Below are 23,718 nucleotides of genomic sequence, written 5' to 3'. Positions count from 1 at the left end.
ATTCTACATGGTACACCAAAGGTCAAATAAACCAATAAACCAACAAACTTGAACTTATATTTCAGTTATTTTTAAAGTGGCCTGAACAAGGGTTTGGTAAAAAAATCTTGCATATCACCACCTCACCTCACCATTTTATTTGTCAAAGACTTTGGGTTTCCAAAGTCATCTGTATGAAGGCATCAGCATTGTTTATCCAAAAAGATATTTTTATGTACCATGTATCATCACTTCTAGTCTAAACTGTTCCTTTTGAGTATAGGTCAAAACTGCAGGAATATGTTAGGCTTGTAGGAGCAGGTTTGTATAACCCTGGCTTTGAGTGCTGCACTTTGGTACTGTATCCTGTTTTAGTCTCAACCATATGCCAGTGTTCACAAGGAAGAGGTACTTAAGCCTCACTGATGGCCAGTGAAACCCAGCTGTTTGTCTGGCCCCTGAGCCTTTCTTCTCTCATTTGCTCCTAGAAAATGTTTTCTGGGACCAGCTGCATGGTGGTATTTCTAGGAGTTTTCTTTTTCCCTTTTGCTCTTTGCATTCATTTCTGAGAAAAATGCTGAAGATCCACTAGCACAGAATGAAAAACAGGCTTCAGCTGTTGGCAAGTGGTTCCAGGACTGGGACAAGGGATGCACATTTTTTCTGTAAGACTTTATCAGCGAAAAGAGAATCCTGTCTACTGGATCAATATCTTTTCCTAACCCAAAATAACACACAGTGCAAATCCAGTCACATTAATCAATGCCATCTTAATGTGGGGTGCCAGTTGTACAGCAGAGAAAGCATGAAATCTGCATAGTGGAATGAATACATGCATTCTGGCCCCAGTGTCTTGAATTCTCAACCAGCTCTTAGTGTCTTAAAGTTAGCATGATAATGCTTTTTTGATCTTGCCATGTACATCCCTATGGCTGATATCTAACCATTTGTCTTTACTAAGACCCAGATTATCTCAGTGGATTTCTTAGTGTTATTGCTTCTACTTAATCAATTTTAGATAAGCACAATAATTTCACTGTCTCTAAAAAGGAAGATTATTCATAAACATAAATCACACTCTTTTATGATAATTGCATATAACATGGTATAGACTATTTTTTCAAACTAAACAAATTTTTTAAAGTTAAGAACATTTAGAAACAAAATCTCTTTCTATCTTCACTCTAACTGATGGAGTTTAAATTGTAAATTTTATTTCACAAGAAAATTCCAGTTCTTTTTAATTATTCAAAACAGCTTTCCAATTATGCAGTAAAGCTAAGTTTTACAGAAAGAAAAAATCTAAAAAATCATATAAAAGCATATGAAAAGATAGTTTGATTAATTTTTGACTGCACATAATTTTAAGGAGAGTAAGTAGGAATTTTTTAACTTTTCTGAAAATTGTATGGTAATTTAATTCAAGGTAATTTGTTTTTCAGTTAGCATCTTCCAGAAACAGTAATTGTTTTTGTAACAGCTGTTTAGCAAAAAATGTTTACATAAAATCACACATGCAGAATGTTCACCTGTAGATAGCCTAATTATTTGAGAGGTTAAGTATTTTCTTTGCATTGATACAATGGAAAGCTAGATTGGCATAATACTTTTTCATTATTTTTGTGTTTCATATTTCTGAATGTAACCTATTGCTGTCACATATTTTCTTAGGAAGACTGAAGAAAGCTTCCTCTTGGTGCAGCACTAGAGTTTTCAAGAATAAGATGCCGATAAAACTTGAAAATATAGCTTTAAATAATTTTGTTTTCAGTTGAAAAATCATTTGTTATCATTATCAAAATACCTGCAAAACCCAAATTAAATTGGAACAAATAATTGTGATTTGTAATCAAGAAGAAACAGTGCTAGTCATAAGAATTCTATTCTCTAAATTGGTATCATGTGTATAGAATGTGACTATGTGCTATGTGTAGGGTTTGTCCTTGCAGTTTTAAAAGTGATAAATGTGTAACTGAGGGAGAACATTTAACTAGGGGTACCCTAAGCAACCCTTTCAGAAAGTGGTTGAGTATGAAATGAAGCAGCTGTTTTCTGAAAGTTAGGGAGCTGATTAGGGTCACTCAGTGTGGGCATTTAAAGGTCAGAGTCACTTTGCAAATATCACTTCAAACTGATTAAACAACAGGTATAAGAGAAGGTTGTTAAGTGGGAATTAAACTCAAGTTTCCTGAGTCTTGGTCTCTGTAATCCCCAAATGTTATCTGACTGTACTGGCAACTGCAAAGTATAACTAAATAGGTAATAACCTATTAGTGTGCTGCTTAGATGGCTGAGGATCTCCAGTCATCAGCTTTATGAATCATGACACTCCTAAGGCACAAATCAGTGTGCAGATCTGCTCGCAGCTGATGTGGCTTATTGCTATAGTAAATTCCTGGCTTTAGGGGACTAGTGCATACAAAGCATGGTAATGCTTGTGATTTAGCTCTGTGCCTTTCCCTACAGCTCTGCATGTAGCCTTCTCCCTCAGGGTGTCTCACGACTTTTATGGCTTCCTTACAATTATGTTGCAGTTGCCTTCAGTACAAAAGGAAAAATTAATACTAACCCAGAGAAATATGTTCAGGTGAACTAAACCTTATTACCAGATCACACCAAAATGGAAATTTCATGGTAATTCCAGAAAGCACACTGAAAAGTCGCAAAGCAAAAATCCACTCTTTTTTCAAAGGCGTTTGTTTAAAGACTCATTTGGGTGTACTGAAGCTGCAAACACTAACATTAAATGTGTACTAGACACAAGGATAAGACTGTGTATTACCACAGCTAATATAAAAACTAAAGACATTTTTCTTGGCTATTTTACCTATTAAAGGAAATCAATATTTTTAAAAATTCAAGTAAATCAGAAGAATTAAAAGGTTAGTTTAAATCTGTCTTTGTTAATTCTGGTTATTAAGTCTTTATAATTAGTCGCTTAAAATATTGATTGGTTTATTTGTTACATCACATGCAGAATCTGTATTGTCATTTAATCTCCTTAAGTATAAGTTGGATGTATCAGTATGGAGCCAATGTAGTGCCCTCAATGTGCAATTCATATGTACCTAAAGTTTTTCCATTGTATTATTTCTTTTCGAAGAATCATGAAAATAGTTTTTTAGAAGTTCAGACAGTCCCTAATTACTAACTTATCCTCTGCTTTTGTCATAAATATAGGAAATAAAAACCCACCATGACTTAATGAGAAATGAAGAAAAAAAAAAATTTGAAACCATTTGCATTTGATTTAGATAGCAGTGGAAATTGTTTAGGGCTTGTATTCATCTCTGAAGCTCCTGCAATGCAGTTAAAGCTTTGTTCATTTAGAGGTTAAACTTTATTGTTCATGGCTGTTGGAAAGGCTAGAAATTAATAATCTTATAAAGTCATCTAAATGCTAAAATATTTAACCTTTAGAAAGACTCCATATTTTTCTTGGCTTCAAGCAAGTGTGAGAGGTAGTAGGAACACTATATAAAACATTCATTGTATCTTGATTTTTATAGTACCTTTAGGCAGACCTTCCTACTAAGTTTCTTATTTTACACTTATTAGCATGTCTTTAACTTTCTTCCTGAAGTATGTTAAGAGGGACGGTAGAGTAAAAATGCATTTACACTTGAGTAAAGTAAATGATTAGATGCTCACTTATATGGCAATAAAAATATGGCAGTAAAGGTTAAAAATACTCATTAGAAAGAAGTTATGTCAATAGAAATCTTGGTTTAAATATCTATTTGTACTGTCAGCAAGCTACTTTCATTTTAAAATACCTTTTATAATAAGGAGAAAATATTGAGGGGAGTGCAATTGTATCTGATCACAATTTTATATTCCCTGCCATATAATTTACAGCTTAATTTGTATTATACAAATATCAGGATGTTTTGAAATTTCCCAAATGTCACTTTAAAGGTCAATATTTCATATTATTAAACTGCTTATGTAAATATTGTTCAAAGCAAAATACCCTAGACTAGTGGCTTCTGAATTCAATGCATAAAGGATGAATCAGGTAGATGCCAGGGGCAAAAAACAAAAAAGGGTGATGCTGTTTATGTAGTAACATAGTCACGAGACACCTATTAGTAGATGGATTATTGAAGATGTGCTTGGTAGCTACTGAGAAAAGAGGAAAAAATTGTTGCCTAATATAATTGTCAAAAATTTTAGGGGGAAAGAATGTAGTTGCAGTTTTATTTTTAGATATGTGCAGCTCCAAAGGGAAATAAAAATAATGCACAAAGGCAGCTCCAGCTTCAGCCAATTCTAAATAGTACCATAATATCTGTAGATATATACTGCTTTCTTGCAGATACAAGTTTTTGTTTTATTCTAGCCAAGTGATCCTAATACTAAGTCATTCCTCACAATGATTAGATTGATATTGATTTTAAGATCCCTCCATGAAAAGGCTTTCAAGAATGGTAGTCCTGCATCATGCAATTTGAGTAGGAAATACCTAGGGAACCTCAAGCCTAATTTTATCTCTATCACCTTTTAGCTTTTGCTTGTCCATATGTTTCTACAGCATTTTATATGCACTGTAAGTAAAGATTGAAGACATAATCAAAGCATATAATCACAATTCTTAACATTAAAATCATAAAATCAGAAGAGATTAATTACATGTGGAATGACACTTTTCAACGTACTGTTGTTTTTACAATCATAGTAATGCTTGTGATTTCCTAGGAGTGTCATTAACTCACCAAATGTTATCCAGATGCTACAATATAGTATTAATTATTTTCCAGGAGCATGATTCACACTCCATCATGTCCCACAGATGGGTGCAATATTCATAGTATTGGTTCCATATTTTTTGTGTCGCCAGTGATGTTTCTCCACCAAAACTGTATTAAAACAAGAGGAACCTTGAGCTAATTTTTTGCAGTGCATTGGACTGTCACTGTAGTTTAGTATTAACTTTAAAGCTGAAAGAAACTTTAAGAGATAAAATTAAATAACCAATTGCATTTCCAGTACTGGTTCATCCAGTAAACTCTAACCCTAGCAGTTCTCATTAGATGTAAGGCATAAATCTCAAGTGCAGTACTTTGCACTTTTCAGGAAAGCAAGGTCTTATATAGAGGTGTTTATATTCCATAAACTAAGACAGTCTTATTTACACATTGCTTAAAAACTTGGTGTTCTCCGATATAAATTTTTTAACTTTATTTTTATTCAGCAGATATTGGTCATACACTTTAATTCAGTCACTTAACAAATCCTGCTATTTTCATTCTATTCTGTCAATATATGGTGTTTTTATCACTTGAGCATTTAAGAGTTCAGGAAAGGTAGGGTTTTGTTTTGTTTTGTTTTGTTGGGGTTTTTTTTGGGTTTTTTTTTTTTTTGTTTTCTTTTTGTTGCTGTTGTTGCTGTTTGTTTTTTTAATTATTATATTTTCTGGCAGTGAAATTTTCATAGTCAGACTGAACTAGTATTGAAATTTATGTTTATCGGACTATATCGGATATTAGAATTAGAGATGGAGATGCTAATCCTGAATGATTTGAGAAATAGATTATTTAGTGCCTAAAAAGCTTATGTTTTAAGTGTTATTTCATAATCTGCTAGGCCTCACATTTAACAGCATAAATTGCTTGTTATTTTCTTGGGTCTTTGCCATATAAATTAATGAGTACTTTCAACATTAAGAAAAATACAAGAAACCTTCAGCACATCTAAAACTCTAGCTTTCCTTTGTTCCAGTTCTTGTCTTGCTGATTGTCACCATGAGGCGACGGAAAAAAGAGCCCCTCATTTTTGATGAAGAGAGAGATATCAGAGAAAACATTGTCAGGTACGATGATGAGGGTGGTGGAGAAGAAGACACAGAGGCTTTTGACATGGCTGCCTTGAGGAACCTCAACATCATGCGCGACACCAAGACCAGAAGGGACGTGACACCAGAGATTCAGTTCCTGAGCAGACCAACTTTTAAAAGTATCCCAGATAATGTCATTTTTAGGGAATTTATCTGGGAAAGACTAAAAGAAGCAGACGTGGACCCATGCGCGCCACCCTACGACTCCCTGCAGACGTACGCATTTGAGGGGAATGGCTCGGTGGCAGAGTCGCTCAGCTCTTTAGATTCCATCAGCTCAAACTCTGACCAGAACTACGATTACCTCAGTGACTGGGGCCCTCGCTTTAAAAGGCTTGCAGACATGTATGGGACTGGACCAGACTGTTTATACTCCTAGCCTTGGATCCTTTCTCTGAAAATGCACTGAAGAATATTAAAACAGAAAACTCAACCTAACAGACTGAGGAAAGTTGTAAATATTTCTCCATTTTTAAAGTTTTAGGTTTTTTTGTTTCTGCTTTTTCTTTTTTTTTCTTTTTTTTTTCTTTTTTTTTTTTTTTCCTTGGTGGAACATATCTTCATTAGACTTTTCCTAGAGACTGCACTGACCATACAGAATATGAGCATTTGGTGGCATTTTTGATAAAATGAAATGTTCAGCCACGTTCAAATAGATAGCAACCCTCGAATACCTGCAGAGGCAACTTACTTTCAAGAGTATGTTATGCAGTCTCCTCAGTGATCTGGTGACACTCTGTAGAAACCTTCACAGTATTGCTATATAGAAAATACAGAGTCTCTGTTTTAAGAAGAAATAAATTTTCAAATGTACAACTCAGTATTACAGTGCATAGTATTCACACTGGCAAGGTTTTGTTTAGCAAATTTTCTTTACTTTGTACATACACAAGGACTGATGAAAACAAACAAAAGCCCAGGAATTTTTGGCTTTTTTTCTGTGTTCTCCCTGTTTGTTCTCAGAGCTATTTAATTAGAAATCAGTCTAATTTTCCAGGTAGTTTTTGACAATAATTTTGAGAAATTATTGCTCGTACTAAGAAATTCCACAGTGTGTCATCACCTTAAAAGTAGGTTAAAATCCACATAAAACGATAAATATGGAGTTGCAGTCTTATGACTGGGAAGTTTTGTGGTGCCCATGTAGGCATGAAAAAGGTGTTGCTATCTATTTGCTATTTTTTATTCTCTCTTCTGATTTGTACAGGAGAATTTATCCTTTTTTATTATCATTTGACATAAAGTGTTATATTTATTTTGGAACTCCAATCTCCACTAAATTCAGGTCCATTTTACTGCCTCATGGTTTTAGACTTGTCAGAACATGCTGATTTTTCTCCAGTCTCAGATAAATGTAGGAAATGAAGCATGGAAGTGGAGAAATTACAGTAAACAATGCCACCCACCATTCATCTCACAGAAAGAAGAGCAGCTCCAAGGATGCGCAGTTGTTCTTCTGAGCCATTACAAAGTCTGAGACATTAAAGAAAACATTTGTACATTGAATTTTTTGAAAGATGACTGCAGAGGTAGCTGGGAGTGTCTTTAATGCAAGATTTAATTTTCAAGGTTAAACACACTATATGCTTCAAAGACTGTAAACACCTTGCTTTTCTCCTTCCACTTCTCTTTTGCTGCTGATGAATCACAGTCTAAGATTTTTCTATTTTTTTCTTATGTTAAGCAATGTAAATCTATTAAATTCAGAAGTCATCTTTAGATCCTTCTGCACATAAGTATTATTTCCCCAAGGTGTTAACAAACTACACATAATTTCTATGCTGGTTCAGGTGTGCCAAAACAGAAAGACAACTATTGTTGGTTAATATACTGTATGATTTTGAAGTAGGATTTCTTAGAATAAGACAACTTTTTTATGATTCTGGCAATATTTATACTTCATATTTCATGTTTTATTACTAGATAATAAGGCATATATTTCAGTAAAATAGTGGGTTTAGCTATTATTTCAGATTTTTTTTTGCTTTAGATAAGATGTAGATGAGTTCCTAAATTCGAGTGTGTTCCTGCAAACTTTTGCTTGTACCTAATTTGAAATGACTTGACCTGCCTGCAATTATTGAGAGGTACACAGAATTGTTTACAGAATGTGTTTTTGAACGGAAGGTGCTCAACAGAGGTTGATGCTCACTCTAGAAGTACTTCTTTCTGAGAGAAGGATCATTGTACTAAAATCCTAAAGTATGAATGATGTGAGGCTGGGGGATGGGAAATTATCATTAAGGCTTTGTAATTTTTGCAGCCCAGCATTATAAATTAACTATGTGAAAGTGGCCTTCAGCTCCAACAGAAGAGAAAACCAATTTTAATCATCTACAACATACTTGAGTTACATTTTAATAGACAATCATTGTTTCATAATTCAGTAGATTTGCTTCTAGTTGTACGAAATATATATATATATAGGCTTATATATATATATGACAGATTTTGTAATGGAACTGACAGATATGGTCCATGACTTTTAGTCATACATGTAAGATTTTTCAATAAAAATATTAAAAAATAAATTAAAAAAAACAAACAGAAACATGTGTATGCAGTTTAATGAAAGCAAGATATGCTGCAGAATTTAAACAGGTATTAAATCAGCAAGGTTCTGAGAGAACAGTTTTTCATTAATCTCCTTATTCTTTGTGGGAAGATAATTCATGTGTCTGGATTAAGATGTCAAAAATGCTGAGTTTAGCACATAACACTTGCAGGAAATTTAAATGTGGTTTACAGCAAACAGCTCAATTTCCTTGGTTTTCCAACTTCCATAACCATAAAACCCCCAAAAACCTCCACTATTAGGCAACTCTATTTGGGTGGGGTTTTTTGGGTGTGCTTTCTAAAGGAAAAAAAAATCTTTATTCTGATACCATAAAGCTCTTGCATATGTTTTCAGTTGCACAGTTCTAATTTAATTGTTTCCTGTTACATTTTACATGCTTGCCTACTGATTGTATTGTTGCAGTAAGAAAGGAAGGTGGAAATCCTTTATGTCTGATGACAGATATTACTATAGCATATACATCAAGGTGTGCATAATCACACTTGTATAATGCTCACCAAAAAGTACCATGACTATAGGTTTTGCAATTTGTAATCTGATTCAAATGCTTTCACTGAGTCTTATTTATGTTGCATTGCTGGATGGCATAAAGTATATTCTACTACTAAGTAGTGTAAAATGAAAAAATATTTTCTCTGTCCTAGAAAAGCAATCAAATTTTGTGGGCAAATTAATTAGAACAACCGTTTCTAAAGACTTCTAATCATATTTATTTATTTAACTTTCTGAAGAGCTTCAGTATCTAACTAAAGGCCACAAATCCTAGATAAAAAATATGTCAAATATTGCAATCACTCCCATCTTACAGTAGAAAAACATGTCTTTCCTTTTCCCTTATACCAATTGAATAGGCTAAATTTAAATTGATATTTCCAGGAATCTTGAAAAGTGAAGTTTTAAGAGTACTACTAAAATACCCTTACATAAAATTAAGCTGTTCAAAGAAGACTTAAGGTAATGACTTCTTTTTCTGTTTTGACCCCTGTGAAATCCCCTGAATTCAACAGAGTGAAACAATGGACATTCTGACTTAAATTCCTTATTCAAAGAATAAATGTAATGTACTTTAGGTTATATTCCCACTAAGACATAGCACAGGCCTTCCTAAGCCTTTTAGTTCTGATAACTACTTAGCACAATCATGGTAGGAATCATAAACTTTGATGCTATCAACTGAAATTTCTCCTACTGTCTAAAAATTAAAGGAGAAAATACCCAACTTCCTTTTTACTCTTTCTTTCATTTGTTGTTTTGAAAGGGAGAGGGACAATTCATTACAAAGTTCCTTCTTCAGTAAAGGTATTTTTTAAGTTTTTTTCCTGTTTACCATTTGGGTGCTAGCAATAAGTAATAAAAAAATATTTCCTATTATTTTATTCTTTTAGAGATTTTGGATGAAAGCATGCTATAAAATATAAAATTGCAGCCTCCTATTTTTATGGACAAATACTCTTGCATGATATAAAGATAAGTCATAGCTTGTCCTTTTGAAAAGGAAATAAATATAGATATAAAGAAAGCATAAAATTACATTGGCTTCTAAGATCCTTGAAGAGATGGAAGGTGAACACAATTACCTATATCAAATTAAGTATTAAATTCTTGGTTGCAGTCCATCATTTGACTGATTTTAATTTTTACACATACATTTTTTTGTCTACTTTAGAATCCATGTAGAGCAATACTGCTTTGAGGCATCACTGTCTTCACCTCATTAGGAGAGAAGGGGTCAAGTATATTTTTAGTGGTCTGTGGCTCTAAAAGGGAATTCCTAAAGAATAGAAATAGAAATAGACTTTATTTATTTGACAGAAACAAGGAAGTCTACAAGAGCTCTAAAAATTCGCTTCTTAACTATGCCATCCATAAGTTTGCCAGATCTACATCTAAGTTTTTCGGATATATCCTAAGATATATTTTCGCCAGAATGATTCCTTGCATAAAAAATTATTCTTCAGTTCATTTTTAATGCAGTTAAAGACGTGTTTTAGTGTTAATTGTTTCTTTTAAATAGATTTCTTCTTTAACTTTTGTTCTTTGAATGAGAGCAATTCTCAGAACACAATATAATCTATTTTCTTTATGAAGGAAATGAAAAAAAAATCTGCAAATTGCAAGTTCTACTTTGTTGCTATAATTTACCTTTTTTATAAGAGAATGAAAAAATCTTTCCATATGGTGCCTAAAATCTGTGAAACCTTAGACCATACAATTGCCTACAGAAATATGTTGGTTGAAAAAACTTGATTTACCTCATCATTATATAACACTAGGTTGCAATGAAATCTTTATGTGAAACCTTATATATCGAATAAAACACAATTAAAGAATAAATCAGCATAAGAATTTTCTGGAAATCAGAATAAAATCTCATTTGAAGCTGCAGTGGTGTGTTGCAAACACTTTCCATTTGTGAACACATATGATCTAAGATTATATGTATATTTAAACATCCCAATCCCAAAACATTTCTTTTAAAATATCTTTTTTCAATCAGAGAGTATCTGGAAAAAAAGTAATCCTAGTCTCAAAAACTTTGCTTATCCCCATCAATAACTGATGTAGAAAAATGTAATTTAGACTCAGGCAAAACTTTTAACATTGCCCCCACAGTGAAAACAAATTGGTGTCATGTTTTGACCCAAAGTAGTTTAAAAGCTGTTAGAAGTGCATCAAGGACTGTGATTTCTGTGAATTTTTAAGAGATGGTATCAGATTGAAATTCCCATTCCTCGAAATTATGTAACGTTAAATGGAATTTAATATTTGGATGATGAACTAAGGTCATACACCTATTGTGCTGAATGCTGAACCACTACTAAAAAACCCAAGGATTTTACTTTCTTCTTCTATTCCCCAGTATCTTGGTCAGAGTCAAAATTTCATTGCCCACCAAAGCAAAATCATGTTGAGTCTAAGAACACAGAGGGTAATTAGATCTTGTCTCTTCCTCAGAAAGGCTAAAAGACTATTTACCTTGACATTCTAGTCACATATTCTTTTCTGATTATATCTTGACTGCCTAAGTCGTTCTACCTGAGACCTGTGAAGTTATTGTGGTTTTGTGGAGGTGGGGGGGAGGTGGGTGAGGTTTGTTTGTTCATGTTATTATTAATGTCAAAATTGAGATTCTTGCTGAAATGCTTATGTTTGAATGAGCTGACCTTTTTAATTGATTGGTTTGGGTTTGTTTTTCTTTGGTCAAAACCATATTGGCTATGTATATCCTGACTTTTCTTCTATTTTGACTCCAAACCCACTATTTTCTGTACTGTTAAAAGCCAAATGAAAGTCCTGAGACGTTCCCTCTCTTTGATGTCAAGAAGGCATGAAGAAAAAGATAAATGGAGGATCAACAGACTGCAGTGAAACTGGTCTGTCATTTTCTTGAAACACAAACTCATAAATTCCGTAGTTAAGCTGCCATTACCACCAGTCACATAATGACATGGATCTAATCTTAAAGTATTCTGGCACTACTATCAGCAGTTTTTACACATTTAATGAAATCATATTTTAGAATTGTCAAGGTTTGTTACCCGTAACTCAGTTTCACCATAATTATTTATATCGTGATGTTGAGGAAAAGAAGAAATAACTGCAAAGTAAACCAGTCCTAGTACAAAATGCCCCTATGTGCACTGACGTTTAATGCAGCGTTTAAATTACTGTTCTACCTTGGTATTCCTCATACACTGATAGCTTTTTCTCTCTTTGAGACTAACTACTAATAAATTAGGATAGTGTGATATCAAGCCAGATATTCAAGCCACACTAGACATTTGAGTCTGACAAGAACACTCATTCTGAATTTTAATGCCCTTCTATTTCCTTAATGATCAGAACATCCTTTATTATTGTCATCAGACTGTTGAAATTTTATGGAGAAAGAAGTGTTTACTGATTCCCCTACAAATGCTAGGCAAAATCTTGATCGTGTTGAAGCACTTGGCAGATGTCCCTATGGCTTTCAAGAGGTGTCAAGATTTATACCTTGTTAGGGGAGACAGATAAATGATCACTTACATCATCAGGACGGGAGATTGTTGCTTTGAGCTGGATACCTTTTCTTTTTACACAATCTCTTTGACTGACTTTCCCAGTTTGGAAGACACAATCTCTTAGAATGATAATGAAAGTAGTTTAATTGGATGTTTTTAATGGCATAAGCTACTTACTTACTATCAGCATTGGACACATAATCTTACTGTCCTGAATAGTACCCTCACTCATAAAGATCATTTCTGTGCACACACTAAATACAGTGTTAGGAAAGGTTTGCATTTGATGAAATACCAATGGTAAGATACTGCCTGGAGAACCAAACCAAACCAAACCAAACCAAAACACAGTTTCTTATTAAAATAAATGACATAGAAAGTTTTCAGGCTGTCAAATTATTATACTTTCTTCAGACTCTGGACCAACTGTAGCTTTACTGACTTCAGGGACTGCAATCCAAATTAACCATAATCTTCTTGTTTTGAAATATTTTATCTTGCTGATGCTTCAGATTTTGTTGAACAATAGAAAAGGGAAAAAAACAGCGAGGTTATAAGTATCAAGCTTTTTCTGGTATTTTTAGTGTTTCATAGATGATCTAATGATTTGGAAAATAATGTTTTACCAGTTGCTACTGGAATGCAATTTCATTTTAGGTAATAACATTTGCATCCTGTGGACACAGTATTTTCCAACAGACTGCAGTGCTTGGTCTGGCTTGGCCTCATCTTCTTATTCAAATATAAAGAAACAGTTATTAAGAGGAGAGATTAAACACATAAGTGATAGGGTTAATAAGAAATTTTATTGGGTCAAGAGATTTAGTTTTCCAGTTCTAGGTGAAGGAACTTCATGAGGAACACATGAATAAAGCTCTCATAGGACATGCAACTTGTTGATGCAGCTATTGATTCTGTCTGGATATTTGTTCATTTTTCTTCTTCTTCAGTTTCTAGTAGTTTGTGACTTATCTTTCAGTGGAAGTTAGTACGTGATAACAAAATGAAATTATATGAAAAATGATACGTAGTAGTAGCTGATAATGAAAAATAGGTTAATATAATATCTAATTTTTTTTTTTAACTGTAGCTTAGCAGAGGTCAATATAATTTATTGGGACTCAGAGTTTAATGTAGACCAACTTGGTATCATTTTATTTGCATAAAGCACCTCCATGAAGGGATTTTAATTCAAATAACTACTATGAAATGTAGAGTTATTTAAATATTCAGAAGCCTCTATTCCTTGGAAATAAACAGACGTAAACAACAATCAATACTGCTTGGCTTTCTGGGAACACGTAGATATGTCCAGAGAAGTCAGGAAGGGCAAGCTCTTTGAATTTAACACCTATAGTGAAGATGGATGAAAATCCAATTGACTACATCTGAAAGCAAGACAGAAACCCAGGAGGCATCTGTCAATGGCGTTCATTCTAATCAGCCTAATTTAGCCAATTAGTGTCATCTGTATTAAGAGTTGTCTTACTTCAGTCTGGGTTTTGTGTACTACAAAAAAATGCAACTTCAGAAACTGAAAAGATTTATGCTGCCTTCTGGTCATTTTGCATTCATGAAGAGGTAAAGCAAATACAGATCAAAGCTGTGACTGACTGGCAGTCTGGAAGTCTGACCTCACCTACAATATGGACAAAGCTGATGGTGTGGGGAGGCCATGCTGAATGTCCCATGAAAGTGAAGATTTCCTCAAACCCCTTGTGCTTGGTTTGTGTGTCAAGACCTCAGCAAAGCCAAGATCCTTGTGCCCAACCTGTTGGTCAGTATCCCACCATGGAGACTCTCCACTGAGCAGTCCAGTGGAATGGAGGGCAGTTCCACTAACTTGTTCAAGGGCACACACCAGCAGCACAGGGGAGACCCCTCCCAGGTCCCTGCAGTTCAGGGTGTTACCAGCTGCCAGTGACTGCCAGCACCCTTGAAGGACTCACAGGAACCATTTACAGAATAATATTATTATCATAACAGAGAATTTTAACAAGCCCAGAGGTTGCCGATGATAGTATTTGACTGCAAAAAATTTATTCAAAACTATATATGGATGAGCTCAAATCCCCTGGAAGAGTAATAATTCAGTGTACATAGAGAATGTTTCTTACCTGATAGAATCCCATGGGGTCGAAGGCATGTTCAGCTTGTCAAGAAATCCTGGCACTTATCATGGAGACTTCCCTTACTGCTCCCAATTATTAACTTATTTTTATAATATTTCTTTGTGTCTAGGTGGAGCTTGAGTGACTCTGGGCATACATCATGCTCAGAGAGGGGCGCTCATACCCTGGAGCCAGGTAGCTTTGAGATGGAGCTGAGGATCAGTGTTACATCTATGGTAACATTGGGATGGAGATGGGCATCAGAATTATATACGGCAAGAGTGATTTCTCTCTACTCCACTGTCAGTTTCATCCCACCCTTCCCACATGCATATATTGTGTGTGGGAAATCAGGGGGGTGTACCACATTCCATCCAAGGAGCAGCAACTGCCCTTCCCCTCTATTCTTTTTGTGTTGCTATAACTTCCTGTTCTTCTTTAACTTTTGCCTCAGTTTTTCCCTTCAGTGAATGACAATGTCTTGATGCCTCACTCTTCATCCTTCCACTGCTCATCTTTCTCTAGCTGATATTTCTAAGAAGAGGGCTGTAAATTTTTGAAGTTCCTGGGTATGGTGGTTTATATCACTGATCGCAAATGTTGATTAAACCATAAAAACAGAACAGCAGTACTGACATTATTCATACTACTAATAACAATGACATGGTCAGAAAGAGACATTGTTGGTCTTGGAATCAGAATATCAAGTTATCTGCCCAGCTTTGTCAGTGATCTAATTTGTGGCACTGGTTGACCCATTTTTGGCGCCTGTTGACAAAAAGACCTGAAGAAAAACAGAGCACTTTCAATATTTTGGAGAAAGAATATAATATGGCAGCCTTCATGCAACAGTTTGCTTGTTTTTTTATTAACTTATTTCATTTCTGGCATAAGTCTGGAATAAACTATTCCCTAGCCAATGTCAGCAAAAATGTAATTTCAGTGTTGTATATAGGATGGCCAAGAAGCTTCAGAAAAAATACAAGTATTGAAAAATATTTGGCATCAAGAGGGCATACAAATGCAATGTGATAGTCACACCAATGGGATGGAATGCCATAAAAAAGAAAAAAAAAAAGCAAAAAAAGAAACAACAAAAAAAGCACACAAAATGGTTTCCAATACTTTGATTTCATACTTTTTATTATTCATAGAATTTCAAAGAAAGAGCCATTAAATTAATTTTCTTAGTCATTCTGTGTTGAAGTAAGCATTCTCTCAAATCCCCAATGAAATAGTAGCATACAAATATTTTGGTAGACTAGTATACTTTGTACTGAAGTAAAATGAAGCTACATAGCCTTCTGTTGTGTATACAAGGAGGAAAAGACAAATAATTGATTGATGTTTTAATATGAAAGAAGACATATTTGCAAGTAACCAGAAAGGTTTTAGGAATGTATTTTCTCCTCAGCTAACTTATTTCAATAGCTGAAGCTGGTCACTACCCAATCCTAAAGTAAAACATCTATTTTTATAACTTTATGGTTTAACTAATATGAGACTAAAAAATAAAAACTTTATTGATATGGAACCTCTGCCTGAGAAGAGATAATTAATTCATCTTTCTTGCCATTTAATCATAAGAAAACCCAATGGCTTTGTAAATTTGAAAATCTGTCCTCTCTGGAAATCAGAAATTAAAGAAATTAAAGGCTCCCTTACCAGCAAGTTTTATTGGCAAAGTAATATGTGAGAAAAGCTAATGGCCTTGAACAGACTACCTCACCAATGATATCTCTAAGATTAATCTGCTATGTGCCTAGGGATTCATCAGGTTAGAAAAGCAAAATCACTACTCTTAGAAAACCAAAGTGGAGGCAGTTCAGGTAAGCTCTTATCAACTTCAGAAAAAAACCAAGCTTTTGTCTATCACTTTATTTCTGTAATTTTTTGGTGAATGGAAATTATGCAAACCAATTGATACAGAAGAAATTAACACATTATTAGATTTAAAGGTGGCCATGCTGTCCAAAAATAATGTGTGAAATAATTCATCAAGATTCAGGCCAATAAATCTGGACTCCTTGTATCTTTTTAGAGTGAATAAAAAATTTGCCAATACTCTGACAGCAAAATTATTTTCTGAACTGAGTGGGATCTCACAGAACATGTGTTCTACTGTTTGCTTTCAGCATGCTTAAGAGAACAGAAACATAAAAACAATACCCAGAGAAACATAAGACACGAATTCAAAATTTTCAAAGAGGACTTTCTGTAACTACAGTAGAAGAAGAACAGTAGCCTGTGAGAAGGATTTACACTGGAGAAGTTTATAAAGAAAGATTTGTCTCCCCAAACAACAGCAAAAACAAGGTGTGATGAAATGACCATAACCTCCATTACCTGTTTCCCTGCAGCATTGGGTGGGAGGAAGTAGAGCTGGGAAGGAGGGAGGGGTGGGGGAAAGGTGTTTTTAAAGTCTGTTTTACTTGTCATTATCCTGCTCTGATTTTTTTGGCAATAAATTCCATTAATATCCCCAAGCTGATTCTGCTTTGCCCATGACTGTAAGCAGAGAGAGTGAAACCCAGCCCTTGGCTCCTGAAACTTTTCCTACATTTTCTCTCTTCTGTCCAGTTTTGGGAGTTGAGTGATAGAGCAACTTTGGTGGGCACCTGGCATCCAGGCAGCATTAAACCAGTGCACTCCATATGCTGGGTGAAGAACCATACATAAATAAAGCTCTTTTTTACACTATTCAGTCTTTTATAAAATTTCTTTGACAATATGAACAGATGCATAAATCAGAGTATCCTGTGTTTAGAAGATCAGCAAACTACCTGCGCTTAGGATAAAATTGTAATAGCTCCTGAAACAACTTTTTATTTTTATTTTTTAAATGCTTTTTATATAAGCGAGATCCTACTGACATTTGCATTACAGGACAGACAGCAAATGTTATGGGTTGTATATGTATTGTCCAAGGACACAGAGAAGTGTTATTTGCATCTAAGAGGCAGAAGACTGAGTGTGTACAAGGCAACATGATGTTAGGTTAAAAGAATGCAACTTAACCAGCTTAGAAACAGCACATCTTGTTTACAACTGAGTGTATTCATCAGAGAGCTGTTAGGTATGAATTATTAAACTCAGAGCACTTAAGAAAATGCAATTGAACATGAAAGGATAAATATATAAATTATAGACTGCCAGAAAATAAATTTTACCTTCTCCTATTTCTAAAATATACACAAAATATAAAATTAGCATACAATTTAAAGGTATTTAGCAATGATAGTGCACCAGTTTTATGGAGGTTAGCCATGCTTGGAGCTTGAAAATAAATGACTTTTCATATGATTTTACAGGCTTCTGTTAAAACCATAATCCTTCACTTTCTTCTGTTATTTCTCTCTTCTTATTCCCCGTCACTTATTTTCTCCTTTAATAAATTTGCTTTGTTATTCAACTCTCAGTCTCTAAAAGGATAAGATATACTAGGCACTCTCACTATTTGAGTTACAAAATTGGATTTCAGGAATGGGTTTTGTAATCAGTGCTTCCAGTAATGCTGCCTTCTAGATCCACCTTCAACACTATTTACACATGGTCAGAATTTTCCCTTTTTTTATAAAGGGCAGGCAAAAGACATAAACCCAGTATACTGCCTTATGCTTTCTTCATCTGTATGTGTATTCCATGAATCTATGTGCACATGAATATAATATATTCATATTCTATGAATTAAATAATAAAAGTTTTCAAGTAGCTGTGACACTATATAACATAAGGATGGAGTAAGACTGTGTACTTTGTGCCTCAGGAAGTTAATCATGAAGAAAAACCTGATTTCTAGAAGAACCTACAAGAACTGAGATTTGAGTAGGAAGGAGTTGCTAGTCAATAATAGTTAAAGGCATTACATTACACTCAGATGGCAATCAGGAAGCCTGTGTCAAATGCATTTTGTTTAGAAATTAGGTCGTAGAGTGTAAGTCCTCACATAACTGCTGACCATTATTTTAACAACTTTTCCAGCAACCTCAGTAAAGACAAAAAAGAACTAAAACAACACAGAGTAAAGTACCCTCTCTCTGATTACAAAATGTTTCCTTCAGGCCTTTTTCTTTAGCCATACCAGCTTTATTAGCTGTCACAGAGGAAAAACAAGAAAGCTTTAGATGTTAATGAACTGTTTATTCAGCATTTCTCTTATAACATTGGAAGAAAAAGAAGATTGTTGACTAAGCAAAGATAATTAAGGTTAAGGTCAGTGACAAAACCTCCTGATGTTTAATATCCTACCATGCTCAAATTTCAAATCATCAGTTATGTTCAAATAATGTCAAAAATAATCATTAAATTAGATATGTGTTTAGATAGACTTTAAATCCAAGTTTTGATAAAGTTCCAGTCTTCCTTTTTCCTTGGTGTGTTTTCTTTTTTTAAATTTTTTTATTTTATTTTATTTTTTTCTTTCAGCTATTAGAAATTGCAGAAGGTCACAGTGTAGTAAGCTCAGTAAAATTCTGGAAGTAACAAGTAAAACAAGTCTGAAACTCTGTTATTCTCTAGGCATATATTTAAAAATAGATACCATAATAACTTTAGGGACAAAACATTCTTGCACATGGAGAGGGCAGATATCACTACCAAGTGCTGAAATGAAGCAGAGAAAGAAATTATTTTAAATCAGAAAACATATTAATAACAGAGTTAGCCACAGAAAGTAATCTGATATATTGAAATAGGAGATCAACATTAGCCTCTGACTTTTTTATTCCTAATTGAGGATGATGATTAGCTTGAATGATGTACACAAGTATTGGAATGGAATGAGCAAAGAATTATTTTATGTAAAAAGGGCAAATTTGAATATGATATTTCATTCAAAGCAGGAGACCATTTATTTGGAAGAAGTGCCAGTCTTACTGAATGAAATAAGAACCAACAAAAACAACATAAATTATGTCCAAACAGTTATTAGGAAAACAATGACAAAGTATGGAAAAAGATTCTCCAATAAATTTTCCTATGACAAAATTGCAAGGAAGTACAGAAAAAAGTGAAAATAACCAGAATACAGTTAGGCTGAGTCTTTTAAAGATAATTACATCTGTCCATGACAAAGGTAAAAATAGAAAAGGGTCAGCAGGAAAAGGAAACAAGAGAAGTGATACTAATACTTGCTCAGAAAGGAGAAAAGGTCAATGTTAATCTAATCCAATTGCCAAAGGAATAATTTTGCCTCAGACTTCCTTTATTCAATGCAACTGGTATACAGAAAAAAAAAAAAAAAAAAAAAAAAATTATAATTTTAAAAACCCATACCAAGGAAATGACAACAAAAAAGAAGTATGCGACAAAAATAAGAATATCTGAAATGGAATAAAAATTTTGATTTTAAATTATTAAAAAAAAAAAAAATCAGAATAGTCCTTTAGTGTCTGTCTTGAAGAATCTAGTCCTTTAAAGAAATATAATTTGAAATTGAAAGTCCAGTAGTATGAATGAATGATGGAAATTCTCTCTGAATGAAAAGAACACAGCTCTGTACGTACATCACATATGTGCACATCAAAGGCCTCAGTGCTGTATAATGTTCTAGAACATATTTTAGAGAAAAATCTACCAAATCTATGAAACTCTTTGGACCCTTATGTTATAAAATTATTATCTAGCACAGTAGATTCATTCTGCATGCATTTTTTGGAAATACACATATATGCATATTTCCTGACAGCTGATTTATTAGATCATCATAGTCAAGTCATTCCAATCTGTTTAGAATTACAAAGCATTTCATACATCTCCCTATAGAGGAGTGGACTTATATTTATTAGAAATTATGAATAGCCAGGCAATAGGAACCTAGCAAAAATTGAGTTGAACAGATCAGACTGGGAAGAAATTTGGCAATTATTTTCCTCAGTCATTCTTCTTGAGGCAGATATATTTAATGTTTTCATTAGGGACTTTTATGCAGGAAGTAAATGGGCGCTCTGAAATGTGGAAATGTTAGAAAGTAGAAAGCGTCATCCAGACCTGATCAGTAAGAGGAAGAGTTGGATGAACTTGGGAGCAAATTAAATTAAATTGAATAGTACAAATTCTAAAGATAAATACTTATAATTAATGAGAATTTGAGCCTATAGATGTAAACTACATTCACTGTATGCAAGAAAGGAAAACTGGAATACATTGCTGAGTACCAGGACGACTGTGAAATGGCCGTGAAAATAATAATATTCTGAAGTGCATCAAACAAGGAATTCTCATTACAGATAGGAAAATATTACCCCTATTTTAAAATATATTGTCATGATCCTACTCAGAATGTTGTATAGAATATTACTCAGCTGATAAGGATAAAATTTACCAGAATTTAATACAGAAAAAAAAATGGTAAGGATGACTGGGAAAATGGAAAAATCCCTAGAAATTCATGTTAGAAAGATAGTAAAACATGTGAAGTTTACCTTCTTCATAAATGTGAATATGGAAGAAGGATAAGATATCTGCCTTAGAAGACAATGCCTATGAATCTCATCTCATATGGTCATGAATAATGTTGTTAACATAATCAGAAACGTGTTTCTGTGTAAGGTCCTGGGATAGTGTTTCTAATGATCTTGGCTCTAACCTTGAGGTTGAAAAGATTAGAGGAAAAAGGATTATATAAAACAAAAATTCTAATTCTCATGATGAAAGATTGTATGTATTAAACTCAATTAAATTAATGTATTCAATTAAATTTTCAAGGGTCGTTGAAAGAAACATAAGGGTTTCATTGAACAAAAATGCCAATCCTGCTTTTTGATACTACGTGAAATTTACATGTCAATAAGACTGCATCCTAGACAAATAAATTTTCTTTTCCTTTGGTGTTCCATCTTCCACTCTTCCCAAAAAACATTTGGAGACAGATCACTGACTAGAGTACAGGTTCAAAAGTAGGTCTAGCAATACTGATAATATTTTGAGTGTCTACATGGCATTTCATACTTAGATACTGAAGTGATCATCATGTATCATTAAAGTAATAGTCAGGAAGTAATTGAAGATTGACTCTCAAAAACATTGGAAATTTGTTTTAATTTGCTGTCAGTCTCCTTACCTAAGTAATTTCATCTGACAAATGCTCATATTCTTCCTGTAATCTAGGACAGTATCAATGTCCTTGACATTCTCATGTTTATTTCTGTGCATTTTTGTAGCTTTTGATCTAATATAGAAATACTGAAATCTTCAGTTGGTTGAAAGAACAGACTATTATGACTTTTGAATTTAGATTTCCCAGTGCCTTTCCAAGAAGATGCCATTCAATCCATGACTGGTGAGCATCAATGTCTATTTTCCATGCAATTACTCTTTCCTTAGTTATTTGCTTTTATTTATGCATTTAAGCTATGTTACTGACTTTTTTTTCCAACATGATTATGGAAGTAATATCCCATTTTGTGCAATCCTTGTTTGATGGGGCCTAAAAGCAACATTCTGAAATTTACAATTTTGACATTGCAAGGAACAAAATTCTAGAAGTTAGAGTGCCTTAAACACTGTAAATGTTTATACCTCTATAATCACTGGTTTTAGTTAAGCTGCTCTGAATTTTCTCTTTTTTTTTTTTTTTTTTTTTTTTTTTTTTTTTTTTTTTTTTTTTTTTTTTTTTGTTTGTTTTTTTTGTTTTGTTTGTTTGTTTGTCTCTTTACTGAAACTTACTTTTTCCAGTTTCTCATTTCTGGCTGGATACCTGAAACTATCTGTTGTCATTCCTTTACTGTATGTCACTCAAGATTGCTTTCCTAGTAGCTAATTGGGAAAAGACAGCTCAGGCTGGCAGGAATAGCCTCGTGATATTTGCACACAGGAGTCTTCATCACTAAGTTATCATGACTGACGTTGTTCTATATATATCACTGAACAGAAAAGAGCAAGAAGTCCAGAAGACATGTGCAGTTTTTTTGTTGACTGGACTCTAAAGGAGAAATGAGAAATAAAGAAAAATATGTTTTCTTAGATTAGGAAAAAAAAAGAAAAGGCAAATTATGGAAGGAGAAAATGATATTTTTAATACTTATAAAAATAAAAATATTTTCAAAAGTTTTACTATATTTATATGGAAAAATAAATGCAGACCAGTTTGGAAATAGACTTGTGTGATGATATTAATTTTTTCTTAATATTTTTCTTTGCTATTTTTTCTGCTCTATCATGACAAGACAGTAGCAGGAAATTGCTGGATGTATTTTCTCAGTTCTTTTATTATCTATTTTAAAACACTAGTTTTTACATATCATCTTTATGAAATACATATTTTTGAAGCAAAACCAATTTATATATAGAAAGCAGAATGACTTAAAATATTAGATTCACTCACAGTAGAATCATGCTGCATTTAAATCAGTAATGGATCTGTTTCCCCTGATTACGGAAAGGTCAGTGTAGAATAAAAATAAAAATTATAGTGAAAATATTTCAGATATATATTATCGGCTGTGTGTGAAGAATTCAAAGTATTTTTGAAGCTCAGTAGCATTTAGCCAACTATTAAAACTCTGTTGACACAGAAAACTAAGAATCAGGGCACAGACAATTTAACTGACTTACCCAAGGCCACACAATAGTTCAATTCCAGTAACAAAAATAAGATTCTATAATTCTAGTCTCCTTTATACCTAGCTATACTTCATTCCTGCCAAGCAACTGTCTTACAGACAACTACCCTTGTTCTCAATTGTGAAGTGAAATGAAAGGAAATGAAGTCACCTTGTGTGATTTTATTAGATGACCTGTCTTAAAGAAATATTGAACCCTCTAAAGATGGTGCATAGAATTTATCTTTCTGGTCCTAAACATGTTAATAATATTCTGTTACTCTTTCTTCTGTAGAAAATTTGGAAATAAAATAAATGTGGCAGTGTCAGCAGAGGTACATACTTATAAGACCATCTTTTACAGCTGGGCAGATTTAAGACTAAAAGAAAGCAGATGTGATAGCAAAGGACTGACTGCATTAACAGCTTAAATACAAAGTAAATGGCATATCAGACAGAAATGTGAAGGAAGTGAAATACCTTCTATCTAAATATACACATGCAGTCACAGCTGTTTCCGAGGTAACACAATGTGCTTTTCTGAACAGTAATTCCCCAAAGCAGGTGTAACTTTCAAGGGATGAGTCAGTGCAGAAAGACATTCAGAACTATAACTTTTGTAACACTAGCAGTTAGTTATTTTAGGTGATTTTTTTTCTTGACATAGGCTTTT

At 33.6% G+C, this 23,718-nt stretch overlaps 1 protein-coding gene across 1 annotated transcript in view; it reads left to right on the top strand.

Annotated features, from left to right (window-relative positions):
• Positions 1–6,516, top strand: part of LOC306799111 (cadherin-7) — an 81,042-nt gene extending 74,526 nt beyond the window's left edge. The window contains exon 12 of the mRNA XM_079299691.1: positions 5,701–6,516. Coding sequence (XP_079155817.1) covers positions 5,701–6,194 — 494 coding nt within the window. The 3' untranslated portion in view covers positions 6,195–6,516. The remainder of the gene's footprint in view (positions 1–5,700) is intronic.
• Positions 6,517–23,718: the final 17,202 nt, after the last annotated feature.

The sequence above is a fragment of the Erithacus rubecula genome (assembly GCF_903797595.1).
Source record: "Erithacus rubecula genome assembly, chromosome: 3".
NCBI lineage: Eukaryota > Metazoa > Chordata > Aves > Passeriformes > Muscicapidae > Erithacus > Erithacus rubecula.
The sequence above is the reverse complement of the archived record's forward strand: the minus strand, read 5'-3'. Positions and strand labels throughout refer to the sequence as shown.